Source organism: Uloborus diversus, unplaced genomic scaffold (genome assembly GCF_026930045.1).
Source record: "Uloborus diversus isolate 005 unplaced genomic scaffold, Udiv.v.3.1 scaffold_14, whole genome shotgun sequence".
In the NCBI taxonomy this organism is placed as follows: domain Eukaryota; kingdom Metazoa; phylum Arthropoda; class Arachnida; order Araneae; family Uloboridae; genus Uloborus; species Uloborus diversus.
In genome coordinates this window covers 1,082,324-1,109,863 of record NW_026558098.1, presented here as the reverse complement: position 1 = coordinate 1,109,863, position 27,540 = coordinate 1,082,324, and the positions used below count along the sequence as shown (strand labels likewise).

The 27,540-nt window shown below is 34.8% G+C and overlaps 1 protein-coding gene across 1 annotated transcript in view; it reads left to right on the top strand.

The window, feature by feature from the left end:
- LOC129232823 (serine/arginine repetitive matrix protein 1-like) overlaps positions 1-27,540 on the top strand; it is a 48,127-nt gene that overhangs the window by 4,651 nt on the left and 15,936 nt on the right. Inside the window, exons 2-7 of the mRNA XM_054866921.1 lie at positions 676-799; positions 3,257-3,394; positions 11,459-11,605; positions 15,543-15,662; positions 20,385-20,528; positions 25,587-25,953. Coding sequence (XP_054722896.1) covers positions 681-799; positions 3,257-3,394; positions 11,459-11,605; positions 15,543-15,662; positions 20,385-20,528; positions 25,587-25,953 — 1,035 coding nt within the window. The 5' untranslated portion in view covers positions 676-680. The remainder of the gene's footprint in view (positions 1-675; positions 800-3,256; positions 3,395-11,458; positions 11,606-15,542; positions 15,663-20,384; positions 20,529-25,586; positions 25,954-27,540) is intronic.

The following is a 27,540-nucleotide window of genomic DNA, read 5'->3' as shown; positions in this document are numbered from 1 at the left end:
AGGTGGTCATGAGCAAGGGAGTCAATAGTTTTAAGAGGGCCATTGATCTTCACTGGGGATTGTAAATGGACTATGCCTGAGTTGCTGGTCATCACTTTTGTATTTGTATTTGATAACTCTAATCAGTTTTTACTTTGTTTTTATGAAACTTGGTTTCGATAGAACACGGTACTTGTCCCTTGAATAACATTATTTTTAAGTCTCGTATAACATGGTTTCGATACACCACGATACATATTTACATGAATTTTACTATGTACATGATTAATGAGTGTGAAAAATGAGTTTAAAAGTTATTTTCAAAGAAGTCTTGTATAACACGGTTTCAATACAACACAATACCTATTTACATGAATTTTACTATGTAACATGATTAATGAGTGTGAAAAATAAGTTTAAAAGTTATTTTCAAAAAAGTCTCGTATAACACGGTTTCGATACAACACAATACCTTACAAGAATTTTACTATGTTACATGATTAATGAGTGTGAAAAATGAGTTAAAAAGTTAGTTTCAAAAAAGTCTCGTATAACACAGTTTCGATACTACAAGGAACAAATTAACTGTGTTATACAAATATACTTAGTATGGACTTTCTGTACTTGGAATTTGGTCGAGTATTCGTCGTGGCACTGCCTATGGCTTTACTAATTTTCGACTTTGCCTCTCTTTAGGTGCAATGAGGGAATCGTTGAAACCTCCGATGAAGTCTCGCAAGAGCCCCCCCATGGGGAAAGGACCACCCTTGAAGAAATCCAGTCATTCCAGGTCGCCATACAGAGTCCTCGGGAGCTCTAGGTCATTTTCTCAAGCTTGAATTATACCCATTTTTAAGTTTTTCTTGTAATAATGCATGCTCTTGCATTTGTTTTGTATTGAAAAAAATTGTTTTTTTTTTCCTTTCTGAAAAAAGAAAAAAAAAAAAATTGATTTGAACCAAAAAAAAAAAAAAAAAAGAAAAGAAAAGAAAAAATTAAGTGTTTTTTTTTTTAAAACATTAAGTGTTAAGCATTTAAAATGCAATCCATATTTTTTCTTCTTGATAGAGATTTATGTAAAACATTTATTTAAAAAAAATCCTTTCCGTTTCGTGTGAAGCAGATGCAACAGGTATCCTCTTTCAAAGCCCAAAAATATATCTTAATTAGTTAAATCATCATCAACAATTAATTTTAGATAGGATAGGATTTTTGTTAATTAAAAATATTTCTTTTCAGTTGAATTTATTTTATTTTTTATTTTATTAATTGCAAAATTTTGGAACATAACTTTTCTCTAGTATGTTATGCTCATTATTCATGCATACACATGTGTGACATTCATACATATTAGCCATTTATTAAACTAAAACATTTCTTCTAATTAATATTACTGATATAATTCTGTTCTGCATATAAGTAGTTTTTGGGGAAAAAGTTGCAAATAATTCTTGATGTATAAAGAAATGAAATTATCTGATAACTTCCAGCTTTATCAAAGTTAGTTATTTTCTTGTGGGATATTGATCATTATCAAATATTTCAAGAAAAAACACATTAACATGTGGTATATAGTTATAAATTAATGAGTTATATAATTATAAATTAATGAATACATTTTTTGCTAGAAAATTTTTCAATTTTACCAGATGAGGAAAAAAACTGGTCCCCCTCCCTCCAAATTCCCCCCCCCCCCGGACCACTCCCTTCTCTGCCCTAAGGCAGCATTTGTGAAATAATTGGTGAGCCCACTTTTGTAAAATAGTTAATTTTCTTAAAACACAATTACAATGTCTGGGAGGGCGAACAAAATTTCAGGATTAAGTTATAGGATATGCATAAAAAAATGAAAATCGTAGCAATTGTTTTTCAAAAATAAAATAACAAATGGGGGAGAGGCTTACTGTTTATTTTGCAATAGCGTAGTGTATTTAAACTCGAAAGAGAAAATAAAGTAATTTGATATGGACGTGTACAGAAAGAGCTTCTTTCAGCTCAACTATTTAAAAGAAACAAAATTAGTTATCGATTGTATAAATCATTGAAATCTGAAGAAATGATTGTATAAACATTGCTTCAGCAGTATGTAAAGCATTACTGTTGAAGCAATTTGATCCTTTTTTTTATTTTCATGATTTAAGCAATTTTTATTGCATTTTCATTTTTTTTCGAGGCTTAGATTAGAAGGATTATAATCTGTATACTGACTCCTTGTTATATTATTAATATAACAAAGACATACTTGCCAACTCGACTGTTTTTAGCGGGAGACTCCCGTTTTTTGCTTTCTTCTCCCAATTTCCCGTTTTTTAAAGATTTTCTCCCGTTTTTGCAGTTTTTTCAGTCAGTGATCAAAAGGTTTCACTTTCTTCTCAATAGATGGCGCCCTTTTCTAGTCAACAAAGGCCAAGAAATAAGAATTTTTCCAATTAATAACTCATTTAGTAAAAATTAAGTTTTTGGAAGCTTTCCACATTGCATGTTCAATTAAGCACGCGCTTTGCCGAAAATGGCAGCAGATTTCCATCTTTTTGCATCTTGAAAATATTTCAATTATTTTGAAAGTTTAAAGTTATTTCAACATGTGCTACCCTATGCCTACTTATTTTACATTTTATTTTCATAAAATATTGATTTTTTCTTTTGGATTTTTAGTAGTTTTTTGTTGCTACTTTTTTGGTAGAGACTGCCTAATTGCTGCTACCAATTTGCTTACATCGGTGAAAAATCCCCCTTTCACTTTCATGTTATTTAAAAGCATAATTTAATAATTCTGTTGTGAAGATATGCCGCTGGTGAGTCACCTATATACCTCTAGTAGAATCTTCTAGTTTTTTTTAATTCGGAGGTTGGCAAGTAATGTATGAAATTTACAAAAAAAAAAAAAAAAAAAAATGCATTTCTGATTAAAATTCTGTTATATTTTCTTTCATTTGTACCTAAAAGTGATTTGGCTTATTTGCTGTGTCAGCTATGTTGTTGTTATGTGGTAAGTACAAAATATTAATTTAAAAAAAAGACAAAGAACAATATAAATAAAATAAAAGGCAAAGAAATGAAAAAAAAAAAAAAAACAGCTAAGCAAAATTTTTCCAGATCTAGCTTTTTTTCCCAACCACAGCATTGCCCATATTGAGACAAGAAAATAAAAATAATTTTTGGCTCTGAGATAAATATATATGGATTAGATAAAAAAATGTCTTTTTCACCATTTTTTTTGTAATTGTGTGTTTTCATGACTCTCAGAAATATTAACACTCGATCTTTTCTCTTCCAGGCCTGTAAAGCACCCCGTTCAGAAGCGCCCCCCTTCTCCCCCCGTGAGGATGAGGCGGGTGTCCATGACCCCGCCCCCCAGAAGACCCCCCATGTCTCACCGAAGCAGCAACCCAAGTTCTCCAGTCTCGATGGACAGGTATCTTTACGGCATCCGTTAACGAAAAGCTCACACCTCTGGGTTCCATTTTAAAGAAAAGCTCACATCACGGTGATGCGTTTTTACGAAAAGCTCACACATCTATGATCCGTTTAAATGAAAAGCTCCCACGTCTATGAACCATTTTAATGAAAAGCTCACCTCACAGTGATCCGTTTTAACGAAAAGCTCACATCACGATGATCCGTTTTTACGAAAAGCTCATTCATCTATGATCCGTTTTGATGCAAAGCTCACCTCACAGTGATCCGTTTTAATGAAAAGCTCACACGTCTCTGAACCATTTTAATAAAAAGCTCACTTCACAGTGATCCGTTTTAATGAAAAGCTCACACGTCTATGAACCATTTTAATGAAAAGCTCACCTCACAGTGATCCGTTTTAATGAAAAGCTCTCAGGTCCATGATCCGTTTTGGTGAAAAGCTTGCACGACTATGTTCTACATTGTGGAAAACTGGTCACAAGAATTCATTTCCTTGAAAAGCTCACACATCTGTCATCCACTCTAATTGAAAAGCTCCTCACATACCAGCAATTCGTTTATATGAAAAGTTCACACCTCTGATTCATTGCAATGAAGAGGTCACATCACACTGATCCATTTTATTGAAAAGCTCACATCTCTGCAATTCATTTCTGTTGGCAGAAAGCTCGCTCCCTAGTGATCCAGTTGAAGGGAAAGCTCACTTCTTAATCATTCATTTTGGTTCAAAGCTCTCATCACACTATTCTATTTTAATGAAAAGCTCACATCACAGTGATCTATATTAATGGAAAGCCCACACATTTATGATACATTCTTTTAAAGAAAAGTTCACATCACAATCTTCAATTTTACTACAATGCTCACACCTCTGATCCACTGTAATGAATAGCTTGTGCTTTTCGTCATTATGACGATGAAACAGAAGAAAGAAGCCGAAGCTTCCGAAGAAGAAACAAAAATGGATTTTGAGAAAAGAAAGAAAAAGCTTGATAAAGATGAGGATGGTTCAAAGAAGCAAAAGCCAATATATAATTTTAAAACAGTAAGGTCTCACATTGAAGAAGATAGAGAAGTAGATTGAAATGATGGAAACAATTTAAAAAAGTTTAAAAAAAAATATTTTTTTTGGTATTCGCAATGCTGGAGGGATATATTTTCGTCCTCGATACCAGATGTGTATTCTCAAGTATTGTTTTTTTTTTTAAAGTCCCACACTCCTCAAAGAATGATTTCGTTCTTGAACTATTTTTTTCAAGTTTTTCTCGCAAATTGTCACATTATTGACAATTTAGTAGATGATTTCGGCTCTTGAGAATTTCCTGTAAAATGACTGCAACCTTATTTTAGCTAGGACCGAAGCTTTCTCGAAATCCTGCAGTTGACTTTTAGAATCTACCCTCTTTTCCCAGTTTGAAGACATGCAAGCTCTTGAAGAAATTTCTGCATTCAACTTTGCAAGCTCTTTGAAAAAAGTTTCAAGCGATGCAGTTTTACGAAGAGTAGAATCTTCGGTCTTTCACGAGAGATCTCATAAAGATTCCTCGAGCATGTTAAAGTACCGATTTACATGATCCTGCAAATGGAATCTGATGAAATCTCTCTGGTGCATACCAAGATGCCAATCAACAGGTTTCCTATTCATCTAACAAGCAAAAAAATCCCGCAGTTATGGAACTTCAGAATATCACACACTTCCGGAAGATTTCCAATAAGTTAAGAGTCGAGAAATGTACTGAGAAAAATCCTGAATGATACAACATACTTGTAGCCGATTGACCGCATTTCTGTGCAACTAAAGCGACGTTATGATGACAAAGTAATTGCTTTTTCTGCTTGATGCACTGTAAGCCTTTCTCTGATGCACATTTGTGCGAAATGTGGGTGCTAACACAGGGATATGAAAAAGCGAAAAAGCTTTGGCATAAAAGAAAGATACTTAAGAGCAATAAACAAGTTGGTGTTGAATGATCAACTTCAAGTTATATTATAAACAAATGATCCGCTGCCATCAGATCTTCACAAAATAAGAAAGCTGATCAACAAAATGGCTGAGCCAAGCGCTCAGAACAAACTAAAGACACAAAACTAAACCCATGTGCAGAAAAAATACTTCTAAAATGTCCTGAAGCTTTTTTCGAGTTCCATCAACTGACACTCTATAGCAAATAAATGTGCCGTTTGGCGATGTCAATTACGTCTTTGGTTCTGACAAGAACAAATTTCGTGCCATACAGACAGCAAATGCAAATAGTATAAATACACTTGTTGTTTATCACTTCACTAATCAAGTATGAAGATGAGGGAGGCATTCATCTTTTTCACACACAGATCTGTTATAACACAAACACACACACAATAAACACACATGATAACTATTTTCATTTCATTTCATTACTTCTACATTACGTCAAGCAAATTTTTTATTGTCATGTTGAGGTTGATCAGTTTAGTACATTTTATTCTTATCAATTTTCTACCTATACTATAGGTCCCTTTTTTTTTCAATTCCCTTGTCTGCCCCTTCTTAGATTATACTTTTGATTAGAAAAATGACTGAATATGGGAAGAAAAGCAATACACAGGAAAGGAAAGCAAAAAGAAGTTGGGTTACATCCAAGAGAAAAAATTTGAGACCAAAAATGATAAATCTGAACCATCCTCGCAACAAGAATGAAAAGCATAATAACAAAAGCATTTCATTTCTCTTGTCTGTTTGAGGTGCAGTGGTGTACAACTAGTAAAGATAGTTTGACAGCAAATTTTATCACATATTCAGAAGCATATGAAGACAGCAATTCGCCGTTATCAGAGTGGGAAGATTGACATATTTAAGACTGAAGTAATGACACACCATTGTCAAGAAAAACCATGCATTAGCAGGCTTGAGTGTCTAATCCATTATAGTTGATATAATGTGTCCATTTGTTTGAGTGGGCTACTTCAAGTTTTCAAGAAACCAAGCAGAAAGTTTTGAATTTTATCTCATTTTCTAAGTAGGTCTTCAAAATTAGTTTCAGGCAGTTTTATGACCTATGAATCAAATATTTGGTGCATCGCATTCAGTACTTGCAGACTTGTCAACTCCAAAATGTCTACCAACAAAGGAAATGATAATGTCGAATCGGTGTTGTCGCACGTATATATGCCGACTTCAAAAAAAGAAAATTTCAAAAAACATCTCAATCCAAAAGAATTATCAACAGATTATGAAAGTGAGCTTTTCTGCAAAGTTACCCTAACTGCCTTACTTTTATAAATATCTTTCTGTGAAATTTAAATGTCATGTTTGTTTTATGTTTATAAGTGCTGCATTGAATTCTCTAAAACGGGTTCGTTTATCTGTTATACATTATTGCCGAAGTAACCTTTTACCTGCAGTTATTTTACATTTTTTGTTTTGGATAAGCGACAAATTATCATTTTTGTCTGGAAAAGCAGCAGTCTTCCTAGAAATTAACATGGTATCAAATTTTTTTTGCACTCAATTTTGACTGAACTGCGTGGGTTTTGAATTCGAAAGCTCGTGGGTGATTTAACCGGAAGAGAAAATGATCCTTTAAATTACCCCTCTTCTGATTTTACAAGCTACTTGGTGAAAAATCTGGTGAGTTAATTCTTTAAATAGTTGTTCCTCAACCTAAAGAAAAACATTGGTTTTACGTTCGGGTGGGCAGCGTGTGTGTACGGCCACTTGCTGATACATAGGGAAGGAAAATTCCGTCTGAAAAAGAACAACCCTATCTTTATTCCATTGTGTCTTGAAGTCATCATGGTAGTTGAAGCTATGAGAACCATCTATAGCATTTCTTCAAATTGCTTACTTTACGCAATCTTATGATCAAACCTCATTTTTACGTTTAGACATACCTATACCATATTTATAAGGAAAATTAGAGCTCAAGAAATAATACCTTCTGTAATAAGTTCTTTCCGAATCATCTATTGCACTAATATGTTACTTAGCTTTGTGCATAATAAAAGTTTTCATCCAGGTGATGCCGAAGGGCCGTCGTGGCTTTTATTACGCACTGTTGGTGTTCCAAATCTCTGTTCATGTGTAAATCGGAAATTGCCCAATATTTTCTTCACCCTAAAGATGCTTTCACCTCCAGAAAGAAATTCGTAAGTTTTCCAACAGGTCATTCATTTCATTTGTACGCTACGACGGCAACTACAAGGTCTCTCGTTCAATTTTTGAAGCCATCAACCTTGCCTTTACTGGTCTCTGAATTTCTCCCTGCAACAACAGCTGATGATTGACCCTACCTTCGACAACATATTAAGTGTTTTCTCCCAACAAATACGACAAAGTTATATGCAGTTCAGAAGCACCTGTTTGTTCTGCCACTTTTTGGTCATCCATGTGGAGATCTTCATGCTTTCGTGGTACTGATCGAATCTATGGTCGGCCAACCTGCAAGGTTTGGATGAACGGAAGAGCAAATCGACTCCTGAAAGTCGGAAATGTGCAATCTTCGTCTGATTGTAGCACCATTGGTGAGTCAGAGAGCTACTGACAATGTGGAAGATGATATCTTTGCCTAAAGTTGAAGAAAATATTCAAGATGGATGTTTTGGGAAACCTTTTCATGATCCAGCATGCAAGCTTTTACCACAAAAAAAGAAAAAGCAAAACCTGATGTGGAGACTTTAATGTAAGATTTTGCAGTATGTCGAGTGGTTCACGCAAACCAAAAGTGGAAATCCAACACACCTTTCTTTAACAGCTGCAGTTCATTTGATTCTCCAAACAAGTTTTGCTGATATTTCTACTTGCTCAAGCTCTCACAGATATTGGTACTTATTAATGGGAATACTCGGAAACTAGAAGCAATACACCTATGTAAATTGTCCCTAACCTAACAGAATTAAGCAAGCTTCCAGGAAATCCATCCTATCTCCGTTTGTTGTCTACCAAATGTATTTGAAGTTTCTCCTCTGGCTCTTGCCATAAAATATTTAAAGTGGTAAAAGAAACCGTTTCAGATCCTGTGCATTTAAACACGCCTTTAAACAAAAAATGATCCAAAATACTTTATGCTTAAATCTGCATCAAATGCAGAAAAAAGTAACCGAAGCACAAACTGTCAACGAAACTTTGCAAATAGCTACTTTGTGGCTACAATGGAGCTCCATCTTCAATGCTAAAAGTGCTCAACACAAGACAAGAAAGAAAAACTTGGAAAGATGACCCCATCTTTCTAAAAGCTCAACTGTTTTGATTCAGATTTTTTCAAATGCTGAAATCAGACAAATGTCCAGAGTTACACATGGCTTTATTTCTGGAATTCTGTCCAATGTCACTACAATAGAACGAAATTCAGAAGGTACAAACCAGCGGAACATCAAAAGAACCATACCTCAGTTCATATGAAGAGGAGCTCACGATGGCCCTGGCATTCCGATGCAATTTGCTTATATCTCTGTCAAGTCCAGTGCAAGTCAAAAGTTGGTTTGAATTCCTGTTCTGCAACTCTGGTGTACATCAGAAGAATTGGCTATTTTAAGCTAATGTTCTGTCAAGTCCAGTGCAAGTCAAAAGATGGTTTGAATTCCTGTTCTTCAACTCTGGTGTACATCGGAAGAATTGGCCATTTTAAGCTAATGTTCTGTGAAGTCCAGTGCAAGTCAAAAGATGGTTTGAATTCATGGTTCCTGTTCTTCAACTCTGGTGTACATCGGAAGAATTGTCTATTTTAAGCTAATGCTCTGTCAAGTCCAGTGCAAGTCAAAAGATGGTTTAAATTCATGGTTCCTGTTCTTCAACTCTAGTGTACATTGGAAGAATTGGCTATTTTAAGCTAATCTTCTGTCAAGTCCAGTGCAAGTCAAAAGATGGTTTGAATTCATGGTTCCTGTTCTTCAACTCTGGTGTACATAGGAAGAATTGGCTATTTTAAGCTAATGTTCTGTCAAGTCCAGTGTAAGTCAAAAGATGGTTTGAATTCCTGTTCTGCAACTCTAGTGTACATTGGAAGAATTGGCTATTTTAAGCTAATGCTCTGTCAAGTCCAGTACAAGTCAAAAGATGGTTTGAATTCATGTTACCTGTTCTGCAACTCTGACGTACATCAGAAGAATTGCATATTTTAATCTAATGTTCTGTCAAGTCCAGTGCAAGTCAAAAGATGGTTTGAATTCATGTTACCTGTTCTTCAACTCTGGTGTACATCGGAAGAATTGGCTATTTTAAGCTAATGTTCTGTCAAGCAATCACGTCCAGTCTGTGCTACAGGATTTTTGACTGTGCAACTTTTACCGTACAACATTTAACATCTTTGATTATCTTTATCAGGTTCATTTTCCATTTTATATACTTTGTCAGTGCAAGTGTTTCTGGAGCAACAGGAGTAAAATCAAATCATGTTTTCCTGGTTTCCTCAAATTCAATACACTTATGCAAGGCAGTTTCCCCAAGTTGTTCTGCTTTGAAGAAAGCAGAACAACTCATACTTGTCCATGCAGGGAGAAGAAACTACAGATTTTCATGAATTATGCAAAATGGAGAATAATTCTGGAACTTCACCCCGAAAGGCAGTCGAAGATAAGCATAGTCGGATGAGCCGATAAACGGGAAATAGAAACGACATGCATGCCATGAGGATCCAATTATAGGGTTGGCAACCATTTACGGTATAATAACAGAAAGAAAGAAGACAGGGAGTCCCGAGCCGGGATTCGAACCCAGAACCTCCTCATTGCAGTCAGACTCCTCTCACCACTACAGCCTTGTGAAATTCAATTTAAAAGTCAGCTGGCGACATCCCAAGTGAAGTTCCTGTTATTTTTCATTGCCAAAAAAATTCACTTCAAAATTGTTTTAAAGTGAGAGAAATATCCTGGCCAAAAGCGTGAATGTTCTACCATTAAATATTAAAAATATTTGACACATGCAGTAAATTAGATCGTTTTTTGGTTTTTGATGTACATTAGAACCCATGGGAAATAATAAGCCATTGGACAAGAAATCCAACCATGTTGGACTACGTTCCAAAACTCTTCCAACGGAGCTACCATCGAAAAGTTAGTTGATTTTTTAGTCCTGATGTGCCGAGTCATGAATTTTTTCGAATCGTGAAGATATAAGTTGCTTTTTAAAATGAAAGCGAACCAAGCCCCAGAATATTTCACTGCTCTCCGAAAAGGATCGTCTCGAATCCCGACCATTATTGAAATTCCTTTTTGCAAAGTTTGGCACTCTTTCGAAAGGATTCTCACGAATCGGACGGCTCGAAAATGTTCCCCTATTCGCCCGAGTCTTCGAAGAAAGTGGTTGCCTCTTTTCTGGGTTTCAGATTGAGGTATGTATTCATTTTGCATTGCACCCTCCATTCACTGCATTCATGGCAATTTTTAACTCTCGAAAATCGAGCCGATCGCAAATCTCAATTTTTTTTATCGATGTAATCATCAAAGATTTGTTGAAGTTAAGTTACCGAAATTGCTTTCAAGTTTAGTTTTCTAAAGTTTCTTAAAGCAAAAGGTACGTGTGTGGAAAGTTTTAATTAATTTTACTGCATTATATGTTTGGTAGTTTTAATAATAAAAAGTATTTCGTTATTCCTTGTTCAAATTGTTTTTTATTTGGATAATTCGAGTGTTGGGTGAAGGTCATTTATTATTTTAATGTTTAATTTATTCTGTTTCTTCGAGCGATAAGACTGCTTTTTTTTACTGATATGCAAAACTTGTTGAAGAACTTCGAGAAACAAACTGAATTTTTATTAGTTTCATCAATGAAGGGGCTAGGTAGCTAGGGGCTAGTAGGCTAGTGTTACCATCCCCATGCTACTTAAGGGCAAAAAAGAAAAGTAAAAGCTGCACAAAGGGGACATTGTGGCTCAATCGTCCCGAAAGACTGCATTGATAATTACATGTTTTTATTTATTTAATTGAAGGGCCGGTTATCTTGTTTCATTTGGTATTTCTCCTGAAAAGTTTTTAGTCAACAGGTAATATTACCGGAGCATGAACCAAAGTTGAGGGGATGAGGATTGCTTTACAAACCCCGCGAAGTATAATTTTGGTTTTTTGAAGATTCTTTTGCCTGTTTCAGATTACGCAGCGTGAAGCGCCCCAAGTTCGAGAAGAGGAAGCCCTCTCCCCCGAGGGGGGACTTTGGGAGGATCTCCCCCTATCCGGACAAGTACTCCAGGCCACACTCTCCCCCCCATTTCCAGCCCCCGATCAAGAAGATGCACAGGTCAGTGGGCGTAGTGGTGGATGGCTTTTCATTTGTGTTTTGCATCATTCAAGTAGCTGTATTCATTGCATTTTAAGCATTTGATAAATCCAATGCCTAGGAAGCAGGGTTCGCCGATATATATTGCTCGATGTATATCCAATATTTGAAAAGATCGTGACATTTTTATATTTTCAATATTTTACTTTTTTAACTATGGTATTTTCATTATAAAAAGTACAATCGAATCTCCATATATTGAACTTCCACATATCATAGTTTTCTATGTATCGAAATTTCAGCAAATTTTTAGGTTCATGACGTAGAAAAATTGTTTTTATATATGGAAAAAATCTCTATATATCGAAATATTTTCGAGACATTCGTAGACTTTTTTTCCACTTCAGACTGTTTATCTCGTGAAAAATGAAAATTAGGGGAGACAATTATGTTCACTAAAGGTTGCTACAAAACCCATAAGGAATCGGGGTTTGAGGGGTGTGTAGATAGGTCGTTGTTTCGTTCTGGAGTTCTTACATTCCCTCAAGTTTATTTCAAATCTAAGTTGTAACCAGTAACATTGTCAAATCAGTTTCAAGTTCTCCCTTTTGTCTGTTGATTATCATTCCTGGTCGTTATAGCTTCAGTAAAAATCATTCAAGTTAAGTAGATTGATTTTTTTCCTTTTCTCTCGATGACATTGTCAAAATGAACCCCCCCCCCCCCCAATGTTGCAAATCAAGTTAATTACAGAAGAATGAAGATGTATGACGACTTAAAAATGTAATTTCTGTTATTTTTTATTTTTCAACTTTTATTTAATCCGATGCTCGTATCAATTAGAAATTGGGTTTTATACACGAAAATTAGCTTTAATTTTAGTGATTTAGGAGATTTGTATGATAAAATAAGATCGTTTCTATAGATTGAATTTTTTTACGGAAATTTGCTACTTCGATATATGGAGGTCCGACTGTATATTAATCACAGTAATATTGTTCATTTATTATTAAACATAACCAAAAAGTTGTGTACTATACTTAACAAAGTAATATGATCTTCTTTTTTTCTATTTATATTCATAAAGTTATTAGTAATGTATCAGTTTTAATTCATATTAAAGTGCCAAAATAAGTATTAAACGTTGGTCATGTAGAGTAACGGCACCAGTAACAGACAGTCGTAAGTTTGCAGGGCCCAATACAGGCTGATTTTGCTACCGTTTTTCGGGACCTTCACAAAAATCTTGTTTTGAAATCGGTACTTTCACAAAAATCAGGTAATAAAATCAGGTAGCTTCACAAAAACGTCCAAAATGTCACAAAAATTAGCATTTTAAAATATAAAATTTGTTTCCCTTTTTAAAACAAAATATACTCATGAAATAAAATTATAAGCAGGTTTGTATGAACCATCGCTTAAATAGCAACCTTTTTGTGGTATTTTAACTCATTTTTAGCTGTTTCTCGCCAAAGTGTATTTATGCAATAGTATCGCAATCTTTCAACATCTGTTTTGGGAAACCGTTTTTCTCATCATCTCCTATATTGTACACAGTACATAGCCCATTAAGCTGAAATGACGATGGTATTTTTCGTACTTCTTAGGTTTTTAGCTCCCCCCCCCCCCAAAAAAAAACCTGTTAAAAATAATACTAGATGACATTTACACTTTTCGAACTAAAATTTCACTTGTTTCACTATTTCTTTTACAAAAATTAGGATGCGTCTAAAATTTCACAAAAACAATGCTGATAAAAAAAACTTTTTTAAAAATAAAATGATACAATACTTTCACAAAAATAGGTAGCGAAAACAAATCCTGGATTGACCCCTGTATATATATGTAACCAACCGTATACAAAACAATAATTTTTTGCCCAAAAATTGTATTTTGATCACATATTTAAAGAATTATTGTGTGACACAACTTAGCAATCTAATATGATATTCATATTAAATGTGTTGGATATGCCTAATCAGTGTCCCCATCTTTCTTTTTTGTTTTTCACTTTTCAAAGCAAAATTTGAAGTTTTACCAGTACAAATACAAAGTGAGTGACAAACTAACACTTTCTGAATACTAAATGCCTATCTCGTTCTCCCTTTTAACATAGAGCAAAATGATCCCAGTAAGCATAATTTCGGTCTTCTGGCTACATCACTAATTGCATGTATTAAAAATAGTTTAAATAAATTTTCATCATGAAGTACCAGGGAGCAAATGCAAATGAGCAAGGCAACAGAAAACAATATTTTGATTTTTTTTTTGCTTATTGATGTGATAACTTCTATATTTGCCACGTTATCACTTAAACAGCAATAAAATGAATGAATAAATAAATAACATCATACTGTCTGACCATCTATTACATAGAACGCCTAATATCCAGTTTATTGGTGGAAATGGACGTATCTATTAATTCATAGGGCTGTTAGTTGGTTTGTTTCAGATGTGCACTTTTGCTTCTCTATTATTTAGCCTTAGTTTTGTAAAAATGAAAATTTGCTCACAGGAGCATATTTTAAATCTAAAGTATATTCGATCCATATTCTCACGGCAGAAATGAATTGATTTATTTATTTACAACGAAGTTTTGAGCTTACCATTTTGCTTTTACGTTCCTGAACGAAATGAAAATATTTTCTTTTTGTTGTTTCCATGCTTATTTTTGTTTCCCCTATTTTATTTTTGAGAATGCTATAAATGAATAAGGCACTAGTGACATCATAAAACGCGTGCATCAGAATCCCATCGTTATTTTCCCTTCTCCCCTGCTAGATTCATTCAGATGGAATCGTCTTTACTTGGCAGATTGCCAAATTACATACAATCCGTGGTCAAACAGTAGTCTTAATAACTTCTCAGTAAATTCTTCCAAGCATCTCTCATGCTTCCTTTTTTTTTTTCATTTTGGGTATGACTAACCTAGATTGTGATTTTGAAATCCTGAAGTTCATAATGAATTGCTTATACTTTTCCAATAATGACATTGAAAAGAAAGATTCTTTGGTTCACGATATGTTTCTTGCATAATTTCATCAAGTCTTTCAATGAAAAATATTATAAACTGTGCAATACATTTGTATGTACAGGGCCCAATACAGGCTGATTTTGCTACCGTTTTTTGGTACCTTCACAAAAATCTTGTTTTGAAATCGGTACTTTCACAAAAATCCAGTAATAAAATCGGTAGCTTCACAAAAACATTGAAAATTTCACAAAAATTAGCATTTTAAAATATAAATTTTGTTTCTCTGTTTAAAGCAAAATTTACACATTAAATAAAATCTAAGCAGGTTTATATGAACAATCGCTTCAATAGCAACCCTTTTGTGGTATTTTAACTCATTTTTAGCTGTTTCTCGCCAAAGTGTATTAATGCAATATTATCGCAATCTTTCAACATCTGTTTCGGGAAACCGTTTTTCTCATCACTTCCTATATTGTACCCAGTACATAGCCCATTAAGCTGAAATGACGATGGTATTTTTTGTACTTCTTAGGTTTTTTAGCTCCCCCCCCCCCAAGAAACGAAATCTGTTAAAAATAATACTAGATGACATTTACACTTTTCGAACTAAAATATCACTTGTTCTACTTCTCTTTTACAAAAATGAGGATGCCTCTAAAATTTCACGAAAACAATGCTGATAAAAAAAAAAAAAAAACTTTCACAAAAATAGAATGATGCAATACTTTCACAAAAATAGGTAGCGAGAAAAAAATCCTGGATTGGCCCCTGATGTATCAGTTTTACCAATTATTTCATATTTAGATTTTTTTTAAAAAAATCCGACTCGCTTTTTGCATTTTTTTCGTAAAATACCCAGGCTTTGGGTAAATACCCAAAAAATATTTACCTACCCTCTGGGTATTTACCCGATGCACATCACTTATTATAAGTGATGAGAATAAATGATTAATGTTGAATTTTTTTCCTTTTTCTCTCTTCCAGGGAGGAGGATCATCACTACAGGAGCCCCAGTCCTCAACGCGTGGCCCCCCGCTCTGCCCCCCCTCCCCACAGGAGGAGGGAAGAGGCCCCCTATGAGCCGCACCCCAGATCCAGACCCAGGTGGGTGGATTTAGATGTTAAATCCCGTTTCGAGCCTCGTTTGGGGTGGTGTACTTACAAATAACGTGCGTGGGTTCGATATTACTCTGTACGAAAGTTGAATTAACGATGCACGGTATCAAGGGCGTATATGAGGGAGAAGCTGAGGGGGCCCGGGCCCCCTCCAAAATCTGGGGAAAATTTTTATTAAAGGTATATTTTTGGTTTAATTGCTCACAAATAATTTCCAAACTTTTAGCTACAAAAAAATATATATACAGTTAAACCTTGATATCTCGAACCGCCTTATCTCGAAACCCTTGATGTCTCGAAAAAAATATTTCCCCAGCATTTTCTTAAAAAAAACCTCATGTATTTTCCATAGTAATCTCGAAATTTATTTTTCAAAACCCTTGATATGTTTGCACAGCAGCGTTTCAATTGTCGTTTTTCTTTGACAATTTTTGTAGTAAAACCAGTTCCAGGGACAATTGCTTCACGTTTTTCACCCCTTTTCTTGAAAATTTTGTGAATAGGGGTTTGGGGCAAGATAATAGGGGAGTGTTGGTATGAGTGGTGTGCTGTGTTTTCACCAGAGTTTAGAATCTTTGTGCATTTCTCTTGAACATATTGTTCACTTTGTAGAAAGGGGGTCGATTTTTCGTCCGTCCGTTTTCAAGCGAAAACGGAAAATGCATTCCTCATTTTCATCATTCTGTTTTTTTAACTCCTACAAAATGGCTGCTGAGAACTTTTTGCATGTGGGGTTACTGGTTGAAGATAAAATTAGAATTTTTAAATTTTTAAGTGAAAAATCAAGTGGAAAATGTTGTTCATTTCAAAATCTCATAAAATATTGAAGACTACTTTACTGATCGTAATTCGAAGTGGTCCCATAGTACATATATAAATGCATATAGCGTACGTGTGTGCAATTGTGAGAGTTCACTCAAAAACTCGATATCGAATTTTTTTTCCCGTTCCAAGAGATTTGAGATATTGATGTTGTGTGCTGTATATGATAGTGATAATAATAATTATATCACGTTAGATCAGAGATTTCCGAACTGGGTTCCACAGGAAGAGGTGAGGGGTGCCGCGAAGTGACCATGGTAACAATATACTCTATAACAAAAAAAATCGACGCACCAAGATCGGACAACTCCTTCTTGGTGTGTCGATTTTTTTGTTACAAAATTTATATGTACAAAACCAGACTAGAATGCTATGAGAAAATTCTAATTCATCATGTTGAATCATTAAAGTTTGGGAACCCTGCGTTAGTTGGTACTATGCAATGGTGTTTAAAACAGGGTTCGTACGCTCCTTCAAAACTCCTCCATTACTCCTTCATTCAGGAAATTATTTCGAAGGGCCCTTCAAACTCCTTTATTTTGGTTCTAACTCCTTCTTTTTCAGATCAAGACTACATAATCGTCCTCTATGACAGTAATTTAAAATACTTCGATCGACAACTTAACTTCATCACAGGGGTGAAGGTATAAGAGCGATTTTAATGTAGTAATTTGATATATTTTTTTTTCATAAAGATGTGACTTATAAATTGGTTATAGAAGTCATAAAAGTTGATTGTGAAAATATTATTAGATGACTGAGACATTTCATAAGTGAATTAAATCATGCTTAAATGGTGCTTGGCTATTTTGTCAAGTATCATGATTATTGCTTTTAACTCCCGCCACACTCTCTGTAGCAAAAGTCAGTTTGTTCAATAATTAAGTATTAAAAAATACATTAGTAGATCTACTATATTAAGTGATTTTGTTAAAAAAGCAATTGTTAAGTAAATTGCCGTTTTGACATTGTAAAAAATAGTCATTCACAAGGGACGTCATGCCTTTAGGGGAGACGGTGATTCATGAAATTGTGACAAGGGGAAGAGAGGGTGAGAAAAAGTGACATCACACCGTTATTATAACAATATGTTTATGAAAAATAGGACATGTGACAAGGGAAGGAGAAAAGTAAAGACGCATTAATTTAGGCATTTTTCAGACATCAATTTCAAAACATTTCTGGAGGAGGGTCCTCGAACCAACACCCCTTCATGAAGGTTACTACCAAATATAGTCTGAAATTGTGCCTTTAAAATTTAAATTTTGAAAAGTTTCGGAGGAAGATCCCTAAAACCTCCCCTTACCTCTAAACATCTCCAAAGATGACCTGAAATTGCGTTTTACCTTTCAGGGGAGGATTTTCGAACCCTTCCTTTCAATAGATTGCCTAATGTTGCGAAAAAATCTGAATTGCTTTTGGAAAGAACCTTAAAATAAAAAATTTCAAAAGTTACTGACTATTGATCAGGTAATTTCATCCAAAACCTACTGTTTCTTTAACCTCCCCCCCTTCCCGGGCACCATTTTTTTCCTTTTCCCCAGTCGGTCTAAAAATAAGAAAGTCTTCAAAATACTACACTTTGAAAACCCCCTCCACCCATTAAAACCATTCAAGAGCTTCTCGAACCTCGTTTTTAGGGCTTCAGTGTCGAAAATTTTTTAGTGGACACAAGGAGTGGCATGACAAAATCTGCAAAGATAAAAATTGTTTATCCTAATGACAATATAAAAGAGAAGCATTTTGCGTAACTCGCAGGGTAAGACAGTAGTAGAAGCACCAACACCTAAACACGTGTGCAAAACTTAAGGAAAAAATCTTTAAAATGCAGAGTGGAAAGCGTATTTCTTCAGTTGGTGCTTAAATTTTCGAACAAGACAATTTTCGTGACACGTCGTTTGATCCATTTCTGGATCATCGCTGATCAATTTGCGCAAGGAATTAGTGGGGTGCTGTCATTTGAAAATTTTGAGATTACAGTCAACTCTCGTTTATCGCGGGTTAATTTGTTCCAGACTTTTTCGCGATGACTGAATTTCCGCGGAGTAGGATTCTGTATATATTTTTCTAATTAAAGCGCATAAAACTTGCTTACGCCAAATTTAAATAGGTTTTATCATAGTTAGAGCACCCTAGGCATAAAACAGCACCCTTAGCCACCATGACATTTGTATTAATTAATATATTGCACAAAATATGAAAAAATTAGATATGTTAGACGTAATAGATTGTTAATTATTGAGAAATAAAACTACACACACACATGCGATTCTTACACACTACTACTAGTCTATGAAAAAACCTTCGACTTGTTCGATGATGAATCAATTGCCCGTCAGTGACCGTAGGAACCCTCGTTCTTCCTCTTCATTTACGCATACAGCTTAAAAAACTAGTGCATTGTTGAACACATTTACAGATGTATTTATCTCCTAGTTATAATACAGTTAATTTATACTTTCCAGTTAGTGCTTAACAGTTAAAATGAGATAGATTCTCTACACTTTCTTCGACGATTTTATACCTCCACTCCCTCAACTAGTACAACTAGCGCCTCAGACCTTACTTAAAAGACATATACTTTGTTATTCTTTTGTAGGAAAAGTTTACACGAGCGCATAAAAAAGGCTAATTACTATATTTGAAGGGGGGAAAAAAAACTAGAAAAAACTGCTATGTAGTGAAGCCGCGAAAGTCGAAGCGCGAAGTAGCGAGGGACGACTGTATATCACTGTAACTGCAGCCATGCGATAATTGCATCGTTTAAAATGATCAATCTCAAACGCATTCTTTCAAAAACCATATCTAAAATTTTGGATCAATAGGTTCAGCGAATAGCCGCTAGGACTCGATTCATAGGGAAAGTTACTTTTGGACACAACATTTTCAAGTAAGGGGTTACTTAACAGTAATGTTATAGCTGTAATGGCCGCTACTGATATATTGGCCACTACTGGTGTTTTACCTTAATCACCTGAACAAATAGATAAATAGACCTCCTACAACACCGTATCATTCGAGGGATGTTTGAAGTAAAATCAGGGTTCGTACGCTCCTTCAAAACTCCTTCATTTAGGAAATTTTTTTGAAGGGCCCTTCAAACTCCTTCATTTTGGTTTTAACTCCTTCAAAACTCCTTCTTTCTTAGTTCAAGACTACATAGTCTTCCTCTATGACAGTAACTTGAAATACTTCGATCGACAACTTAACTTCATCACATTGGCGATTTTAATGAAGCAATTTCGTATATATTTATTTTGTTTTTTCATAAAGATATGATTGACAAATTGATCATCGAAGTTATAAAAGTTGAAGGTGAAAATACTATTAGTTGACTAAGACATTTCATAAATGAAGTAAACCATGCTTAAATGGTACTTGGCTATTTTTTCAAGTTTTATGATTATTGCTTTTCCATCCACCCCACTCTCAGCTGCAACAGTTAGTTTGTCTAATTATTATTTAAATATTTAAAAATATATAAGCAGATGTACTATAAGTGATTGTGTTAAAAAAAAAAATCGTTTAGCAAATCGCAGTTATGATATTGAGTCATCCACAAGTGATATTATGCCTTGAGGGGGAGACTGGTTCATGAAAGTGTGACGAGGGGAAGAGAGAGAGTGATAAAAAATAACATCATCTAGTTATTATAACAATATGTTTATAAAAATATGACATGACAAGAGGAGGAGTAAGATAAAGTGTGATACTTTGTGACAAAGAGGAAGGGGGTCAAACATGTTGAAAAAAAAGTGCGACATCATTTAAGGACAGCCCATTAGTACTCCTTCAAAATCTCATTTTACTCCTCCAAAACTCCTTCATTTTATTTCTGAAATTGAGTACCAACCCTGTAAAATGTTAAAAAGTTATTTCTGTTTGCAGCTCCTCCAAGGGGGTGGTGTCAGAGGTTGGTACCAAGAGATACAGGGACGAGAGCCCTGAGAGGTACGCTGGGGACAAGTCCTATGCACCCACCCTGCATGAGAGGTTTTCGGATTCATCACGCACTGACGAGCCACGCATCAGGTGAGAAATATTAGAAAATTCAAAGTAACTTATCTGTTTTGAAGCAGCAGAGTGAAGAACCTTTAGTTTAAAACCTTTTATTCAACGCAAAACACAACTTGCTTCTTGCACTGAAGACAAAGTAGTGAAAAAACAATACATGCGGCCGAAAGCCGACCGTTGTCGTTGCAGTGACGTCTACAACCGACAAACGGATGGGTCCATCGACATCATCCTATTTAAATGAGCTTCCAGCTCCCGACCAATCACCTGTTGGCTACAGTTAAGATACTGAAACACTCATTTTAAATCAAGAAATACTTTATTTTTATATTTCTTTTAAATAGGTAATTAAATTTGTTTTTTATTTATTTACATGAAAGAAGACTCTACAAGAAAGGCTTACCGTTTGAATAAAGATATTCCATTCAGCTGAACGAACTGATGTGTGCGTCACACAGGCCTCAGAACCAGTCTCTTTTCTCGCTATTTGTCTCTTTTTTCTTTTGAGTGTCTCGTATCTATTTTCATGTTTTAATCTCTAAAATCTCTTTTTTTTTTTCCGTGAGTGCTATGAAAACCTTAATTTTGACGCCTGTTGAAATGATTTCTGTTCGCAGAAGTTCGTTTAGTAAACGTGCGCAGCTTGACCAATCAGATCATTTCTGATGATCAGAAAAATGGCTGAAAAGAAAGGAAATTTGTCAATGGAGAGTGTAGGGCAATAAACCACTCCCCTATGCATTGTTTTTTATTTTTCCAAAGAGCCATTGTGTAAAAGTGGGGGGGGGGGGAGATTAGTTCCTAAGCCCTCTGTGTCTCTAATTCTACATAAGGTGATAAAGTTAAGAAGCTATCAAGACAGAATAGCCTTTTTTTTATTGTGCTAATGTTTTATTTTAATTAATTTTTTTTTTGCTTTTGTGTTACTTAATTTCAAGGAAGTATCAAATTAGAAAAGGATAAACATTTGCTTTTCAATTACTTCTGAATTAAGATAGAAGATTTATTGAAAACCTGTTAAAAAAGTGGAAGATAACACAATAAAAAAGGAGCACACATGGAGCAACATGCTTCACGAAAAATTGGTTGCTGTGTGTAAGGTTTCAATCTTTTTGCATCCTTCAAATATTTCAATTATTTTTCAGTTTGGAAGCTATTGTATGCTAACGTAGGACAGCTTTTTTATTTTAATAATATATTTTATTGATTATTCTTTTCTTTTTTTTTTTTCTTCTTGTAAACTTAATTTCAGGGAAACATCGGGTCGGAAAGGCATAAGCATTTGATTTTTAATTTGTTGTGAACTAAAATAGAACATTTATTGAAAAGCATTCAAAAATAAATAAAGTAATGAAAGAATAAAAGTATGCAAACATGGAGCCAGGTGCTTCATGAAAAATTGGTTGCTGTGTGTAAGGTTTCAATCTTTTTGCATCCTTCAAATATTTCAAGTATTTTTTTACTTTTGAAGCTCTCATATGCGAGTATAAGATAGCTTCTGGTATTGCAGTTATTGTATTTTAATGTTTATTTTCATTATTCTTTTTTTTTTTTTTTTTTGCGAACTTAATTTCCATGTAAGGTTTCAATCTTTTTGTATCCTTCATATATTTTTTAAGTTTTGGAGCTATTGTATGAGGCAGTGAGAAGCAAATGTGAGTTGACATTTTCAAGTTTTGAATGAAACGCGTTTAAAGATAACGTCCTAGGCTTTCATGGATTTTTTTTTCTAACTCATGCTGTAGAGCAAGCACCTACCAAAGCTACTAGTACCAGGGTTGGCCGGATTGGACCCAATTGGGTTGGACCCAATGGGTTTTTTTTTTTGAAAAAACCCATTTAAAAAAAACCATTATTTAGCCCACTTTTGGGTTTTTTAAAATTTTCTGAGAAGTTTTTAAAAAAACTAATTGATTTAAACACTTTCACAATTTAAACTTCTTTTTTATTTGTTCTTACTGCAGATAGTGGACCTAAAAAATGAATTTTGAACTTTAATAGTATTTCTTAACTCATTAACGGCATTAAAAAATACTTCAAAGATTTGAAATAAATATATTTAACTTTTTTCTTTAACTGGTCAATAAATAACTCAAATTACCTTGACTAAGTCCTGTCACGTCTGATTTTCTCAATATTTGTAGATTGTACAGAGGAAACTATTCTAGCTAAAAGGCTTTCATATGAATTATTTTCTGCAAACCAGCACATCACAAATTTTGAATAAACAATGTATATTTTTTAGAAATTAACAGGTTTTACAAACGGTCGAACAGAATAGGATGTACAGTATTTTCATTATCTTACGACGAAAACATTTAACATTTCTCACTCTATACACAGAAATAGAAAAACAGGCAACATAAAATTCAAAGAAATGTCTTGATTAAGCTGGAATTCAGTAAATAGGGATTTAAACTACTTGAGGTTCTACAGTAGTTTTGCATGACAAAATGAAATACAATAAAGTAAAATGCAAAAAAAAAAAAAAGTGTAATTAAAAACGAACAAACGAACAATAAATTTTATCACTCGAGAAGTAACTTTGCCCTAACTGTTGGTAATCATGGAAACTAAAAAATCTGAAACTTCACCGTTCTTGGGTTTCGTCGTCTTTTTTACTTTTCTTCAGAAAACGCTGAATTTTCCAGCTTTTTTTACCCCAAGACAATTTTTGTGCTTTGTCCATATATATACTTATGCTACAATATGCTACAAGCACCCCACATTTTCCCTAAAAAAAAAAACCCACATTCGTTTAAAAAATCCAGCTTTAGTTGGGTTTTTTGGGTTTTATTTTAAAAAACCCAAAAAACCCTGGGTCCATGGGCTTTTTTGAAAAAACCCGGGTTTTTGCCAACCCTGACTAGTACCATCTCTTACCCCAAGACAGAGGAGGGGTTCACCTACCATGTGTACTGGTTATCTCCAAATTTGTAATTTTGCCACTTGTGCATCCCTTTGCTTCTCACTACTCATATTGTCACCTCAGAGCAACAGTAAGATATCTGATCCAAGAAATAACACTAAGATATCTTACTGTTGCTCTGAGGTGACGATATGTACTCAAAGCTGAAAATTTCAGTAGTGGGTGTGTTACATTCTCGCATCCGAAATATTTACATGACTTACTGTAAATTCAAATAACGGATGAATAAAATGGATTCAATAGGGCGGTTACATTAAGTGCCCACAAAAAATCACTTTGTTATTGTTCAGTTCTGTCTTCAAACTACAAAAGTCAATGCCAAATACGGGCTGATTTTGCTACCGTTTTTTGGTACTTTCACAAAAATCTTGTTTTGAGGTCGGTACTTTCACAAAAATCAAGTAATAAAATCATTAGCTTCACAAAGACATTGAAAATTTCACAAAAATTAGCATTTTGAAATATAAAATTTGTTTCTCTATTTAAAACAAAATATACTCATAAAATAAAATTCGAAGCAGGTTTATATGAACCATCGCTTAAATAGAAACCTTTTTGTAGTATTTTAACTCATTTTTAGCTGTTTCTCGCCAAAGTGTATTGATGCAATAGTATCGCAATCTTTCAACATCTGTTTTGGGAAACCGTTTTTCTCATCATTTCCTATATTGTACACAGTACATAGACCATTAAGCTGAAATGACGATGGTATTTTTGGTACTTCTTAGGTTTTCAGCCCCCCCCCCACAAAAAAAAACGAAACCTGTTAAAAATAATACGAGATGACATTTACACTTTTCAAACTGAAATTTCACTTGTTCCACTTCTTCTTTTACAAAAATGAGGATGCGTCTGAAATTTCACAAAAACAATGCTGATAAGAAAAACTTTCACAAAAATAGAATGATGCAATACTTTCACAAAAATAGGTAGCGGAGAAAAAAATCCTGGATTGGCCCCTGAAAGTGAACTTGAAGTGACCTCTACTGCAGCACTGGCCACTACTGGTGTTTTACCTTACTTGAATTTATAAAATAGTGATAATGATTTCATTCAAGGTTGGTTTGAACATGATTGATTTTATAATAAAGGGATTTCATGAGCGGCAGTTACCGTAATTATACTTTCCACTTTTCAATCGACCTGTTCAATCAAAAATAAATGAACTTTGAAACATTGCCATTGATTGGTGGATACAAAGAATTGGGTTCAGCCCCATCTTGAAGCAGATCATCTCAGGCTACTAGTTGCATCGGTTTAACACAGAAAAGTCATAAATTGTCGAAGCCCGTAAGCGTAAGCGAATCGAGTGCGACCATTGCTAATCTCGGATGAGATTTTCCCGGCTTTTGCCGGAACTAACGCTTTTTCTGTTGTTGACTTTTAGAACCTTTCCTCCTTTTTGCCTCTTTCAGGCCTTATTTTTCTCAAATTTTTTCAAATTTTTGGTTCTTGATTTCTTATTTTTTTCCATTTTCCTCCCTCGAATCTTCATCCTCCGCAGCATCTGCCAAAAAAGTATGTTTTGGAATCATGCCAACGGTAACAAACACGTGCTGCGCCGAAAGTTGCATGCCTCGCTTGAGATTTCAATCTTTTTGCATCCTGCAAGTATTTCAATTATTTTTAATGTTGGGTGGTTTTTCACTCTATGCTACCTTATATCTGCTTATTTTATTCATTATTTCAATAATATTTTTATTTCTTTAATTGATTTTGGAAAAAACGCAAAAGTCAATCAGCACTCACAGTCTCGAATTTTATTGAAACTTGGCATGGTTACTTTTCTGTGTATTTAAGAAAGTAAAAAATATTTATGGTGAATCTCAAACCGTTTAGGCTTTGCAGCCTGTTAAAAGCTGAGATTTCATGTTTAGATGAGGCAGCTGCAAGTCGTTCTTTTGATTCCGAAATCGTATTAGGAAGTTTTTAAAAGACAAATTTTGGATTCCAATACAAGGAAAAAGATAACCAGTCGTTTATATACATATATATTAATTTATTTTCAATTCTTAATATGAAAAAGTATGTTCTACCACATAAAGAAATTTTAGATTTTTATCTCCGTTGTAAATTTTTACTTTACAAAGAGACCTTATTTTAAAATTTTCGTTCTCGCTCGTTTAACTGCGACTTCCCCCCGGCAGGTACTCCACCCAGGACCTGGAGAAGATCACCATCGACATCCACCGCAACCTGCGGGAGGACCGCTCCCCCACCCTGCGCCGCATCCTGGACCCCTCGGACGTCAAGCTGGTGCGCCGGGCGGGGGAGGGACACCGCCCCATCTTCGACCGGGAGGAGATACGCCGGGCACCCAGGGACCTCAGGGAGGACGCCCACTTCGAGAGGAGGGTGTCCCAGCACGCCAGGGGGGAGGAGAACTACGAGATCACCCGCCACCGCTTCGACCCCCGGGGGGGCGGGCCCTCGCCCCCCGCCCGGGCAGCCCGCTCGCTCAGCGACCGATGGCAGGACCCGGAGGGGAGGAAGGACGCCTCCGGGATGGACCGGGTGAGTTTCGTGTGATTGTCGACTTCGAAATTTGTACTGTTTGACCACGGATTGTATGTAATTTGGCAATCTGCCAAGTAAAGACGATTCCATCTGAATGAATGTAGCAGGGGAGAAGGGAAACTAACAATGGGATTTTGATGCACGTGTTTTATACTGTCACTAGTGCCTTATTCATTTATTTCATTCTCAAAAATAAAATTAGAGCCGCTATATAGACAGGCTGACGCATCAGCTTGAGTTTTGCCATTTTGGATCGGATTTTTCATTGTTGCACTGCTAGGGTTACCGCAGCAAAGTTTCGGATTTCGCCAAATTTGCCGAAAATTCATGTGCCGCTAATAATTGCTCACAGTGAACAATCACCAAACGCGATAACTGGCCTGAAAAGACAACCACTCAAACACACGCTCCGATCCAAGATGGCTAATCTTAAGCTGATGCGTCGGCTCATATATATAGGGGCCTTAAATAAAATAAGAGGAAACATAGTTACCATGGAAACAACAAAAAGAAAATAAAATGTTTTCATTTTGTTCAGGAACGTAAAAGCAAAATGGTAAGCTCAATACTTTGTTGTGAATAAACAAATCAATTCATTTTTGTCGTGAGAATATCGATCGAATAAATTTAGATTAAAAAAATGTTGCTGAGAGCCATTTTTTTATTTTTACAAAACTAAGGCTAAATAATAGAGAGGCAAAAGTGCACATTTGAAATAAACAAACTAACATCCCTATAAAGTAATAGATATGTCCATTTCCGCCTATAAACCGGATATTAGCCTTTCCATGAAAACGATTGGGGTGTGCAATATTAACGCGACGAAACAATTAAAACCAATTCATTTATTTTGCCCGGAATACATTTTACTTCTCTCTTTGTACACTAGATGGCAGCACCAGTCCATTTTAAATGTAATTGCGGATTTTGAATGTAATTGCAGAGATGAAGAAAGGGAATTTGGTACCGACTTACCAGATTGTGACGTTGGCCTCTGTATCTCAAGCTTTGAAATTCACCACACAAGAAAATTTTACTTATCTTTACTTATATTACACAAAATATTAATAAAATTCTCATTTGATGTATAAAATACTTATTTCTTAAATTTTCGCTGCTTGCTTGTTGACTTTTTTTACTCAAAGCTTAAAAAATTTGGAGTATCTGCTTCTCACTGCCTCTTATTTCAATTGAATATTTTAAGCCGCAAGTTTTGGAGTTTCCCATGCATTCAAAAAATAATAATTTTGTTGCTCAATGTTGTTATGGAATCAAAGATTTTCCGAAAAAATTTACTGTAATTGTTACTGGCATCCATGTTGCCAGTAACTATTACTGTAAAGATCAAATGTTACTGTAAAATTATACGTTACTTTTTACTGTAAAAGCCTATTTTCCTATAAATTCGTTCAAAAATCTACCGTAAATTTTACAGTAACATTATTGATTTTAAGCGTATTCTACTTTAAATTTTTGGTGTAAAATTCACAGTGTTTGTTGCTGTAACCTCTCCACCTATGTGGGTTTCTACTGTAAAATATATAGTATTTATTACTGAAGATTTTACAGTAACATTGACCTGAC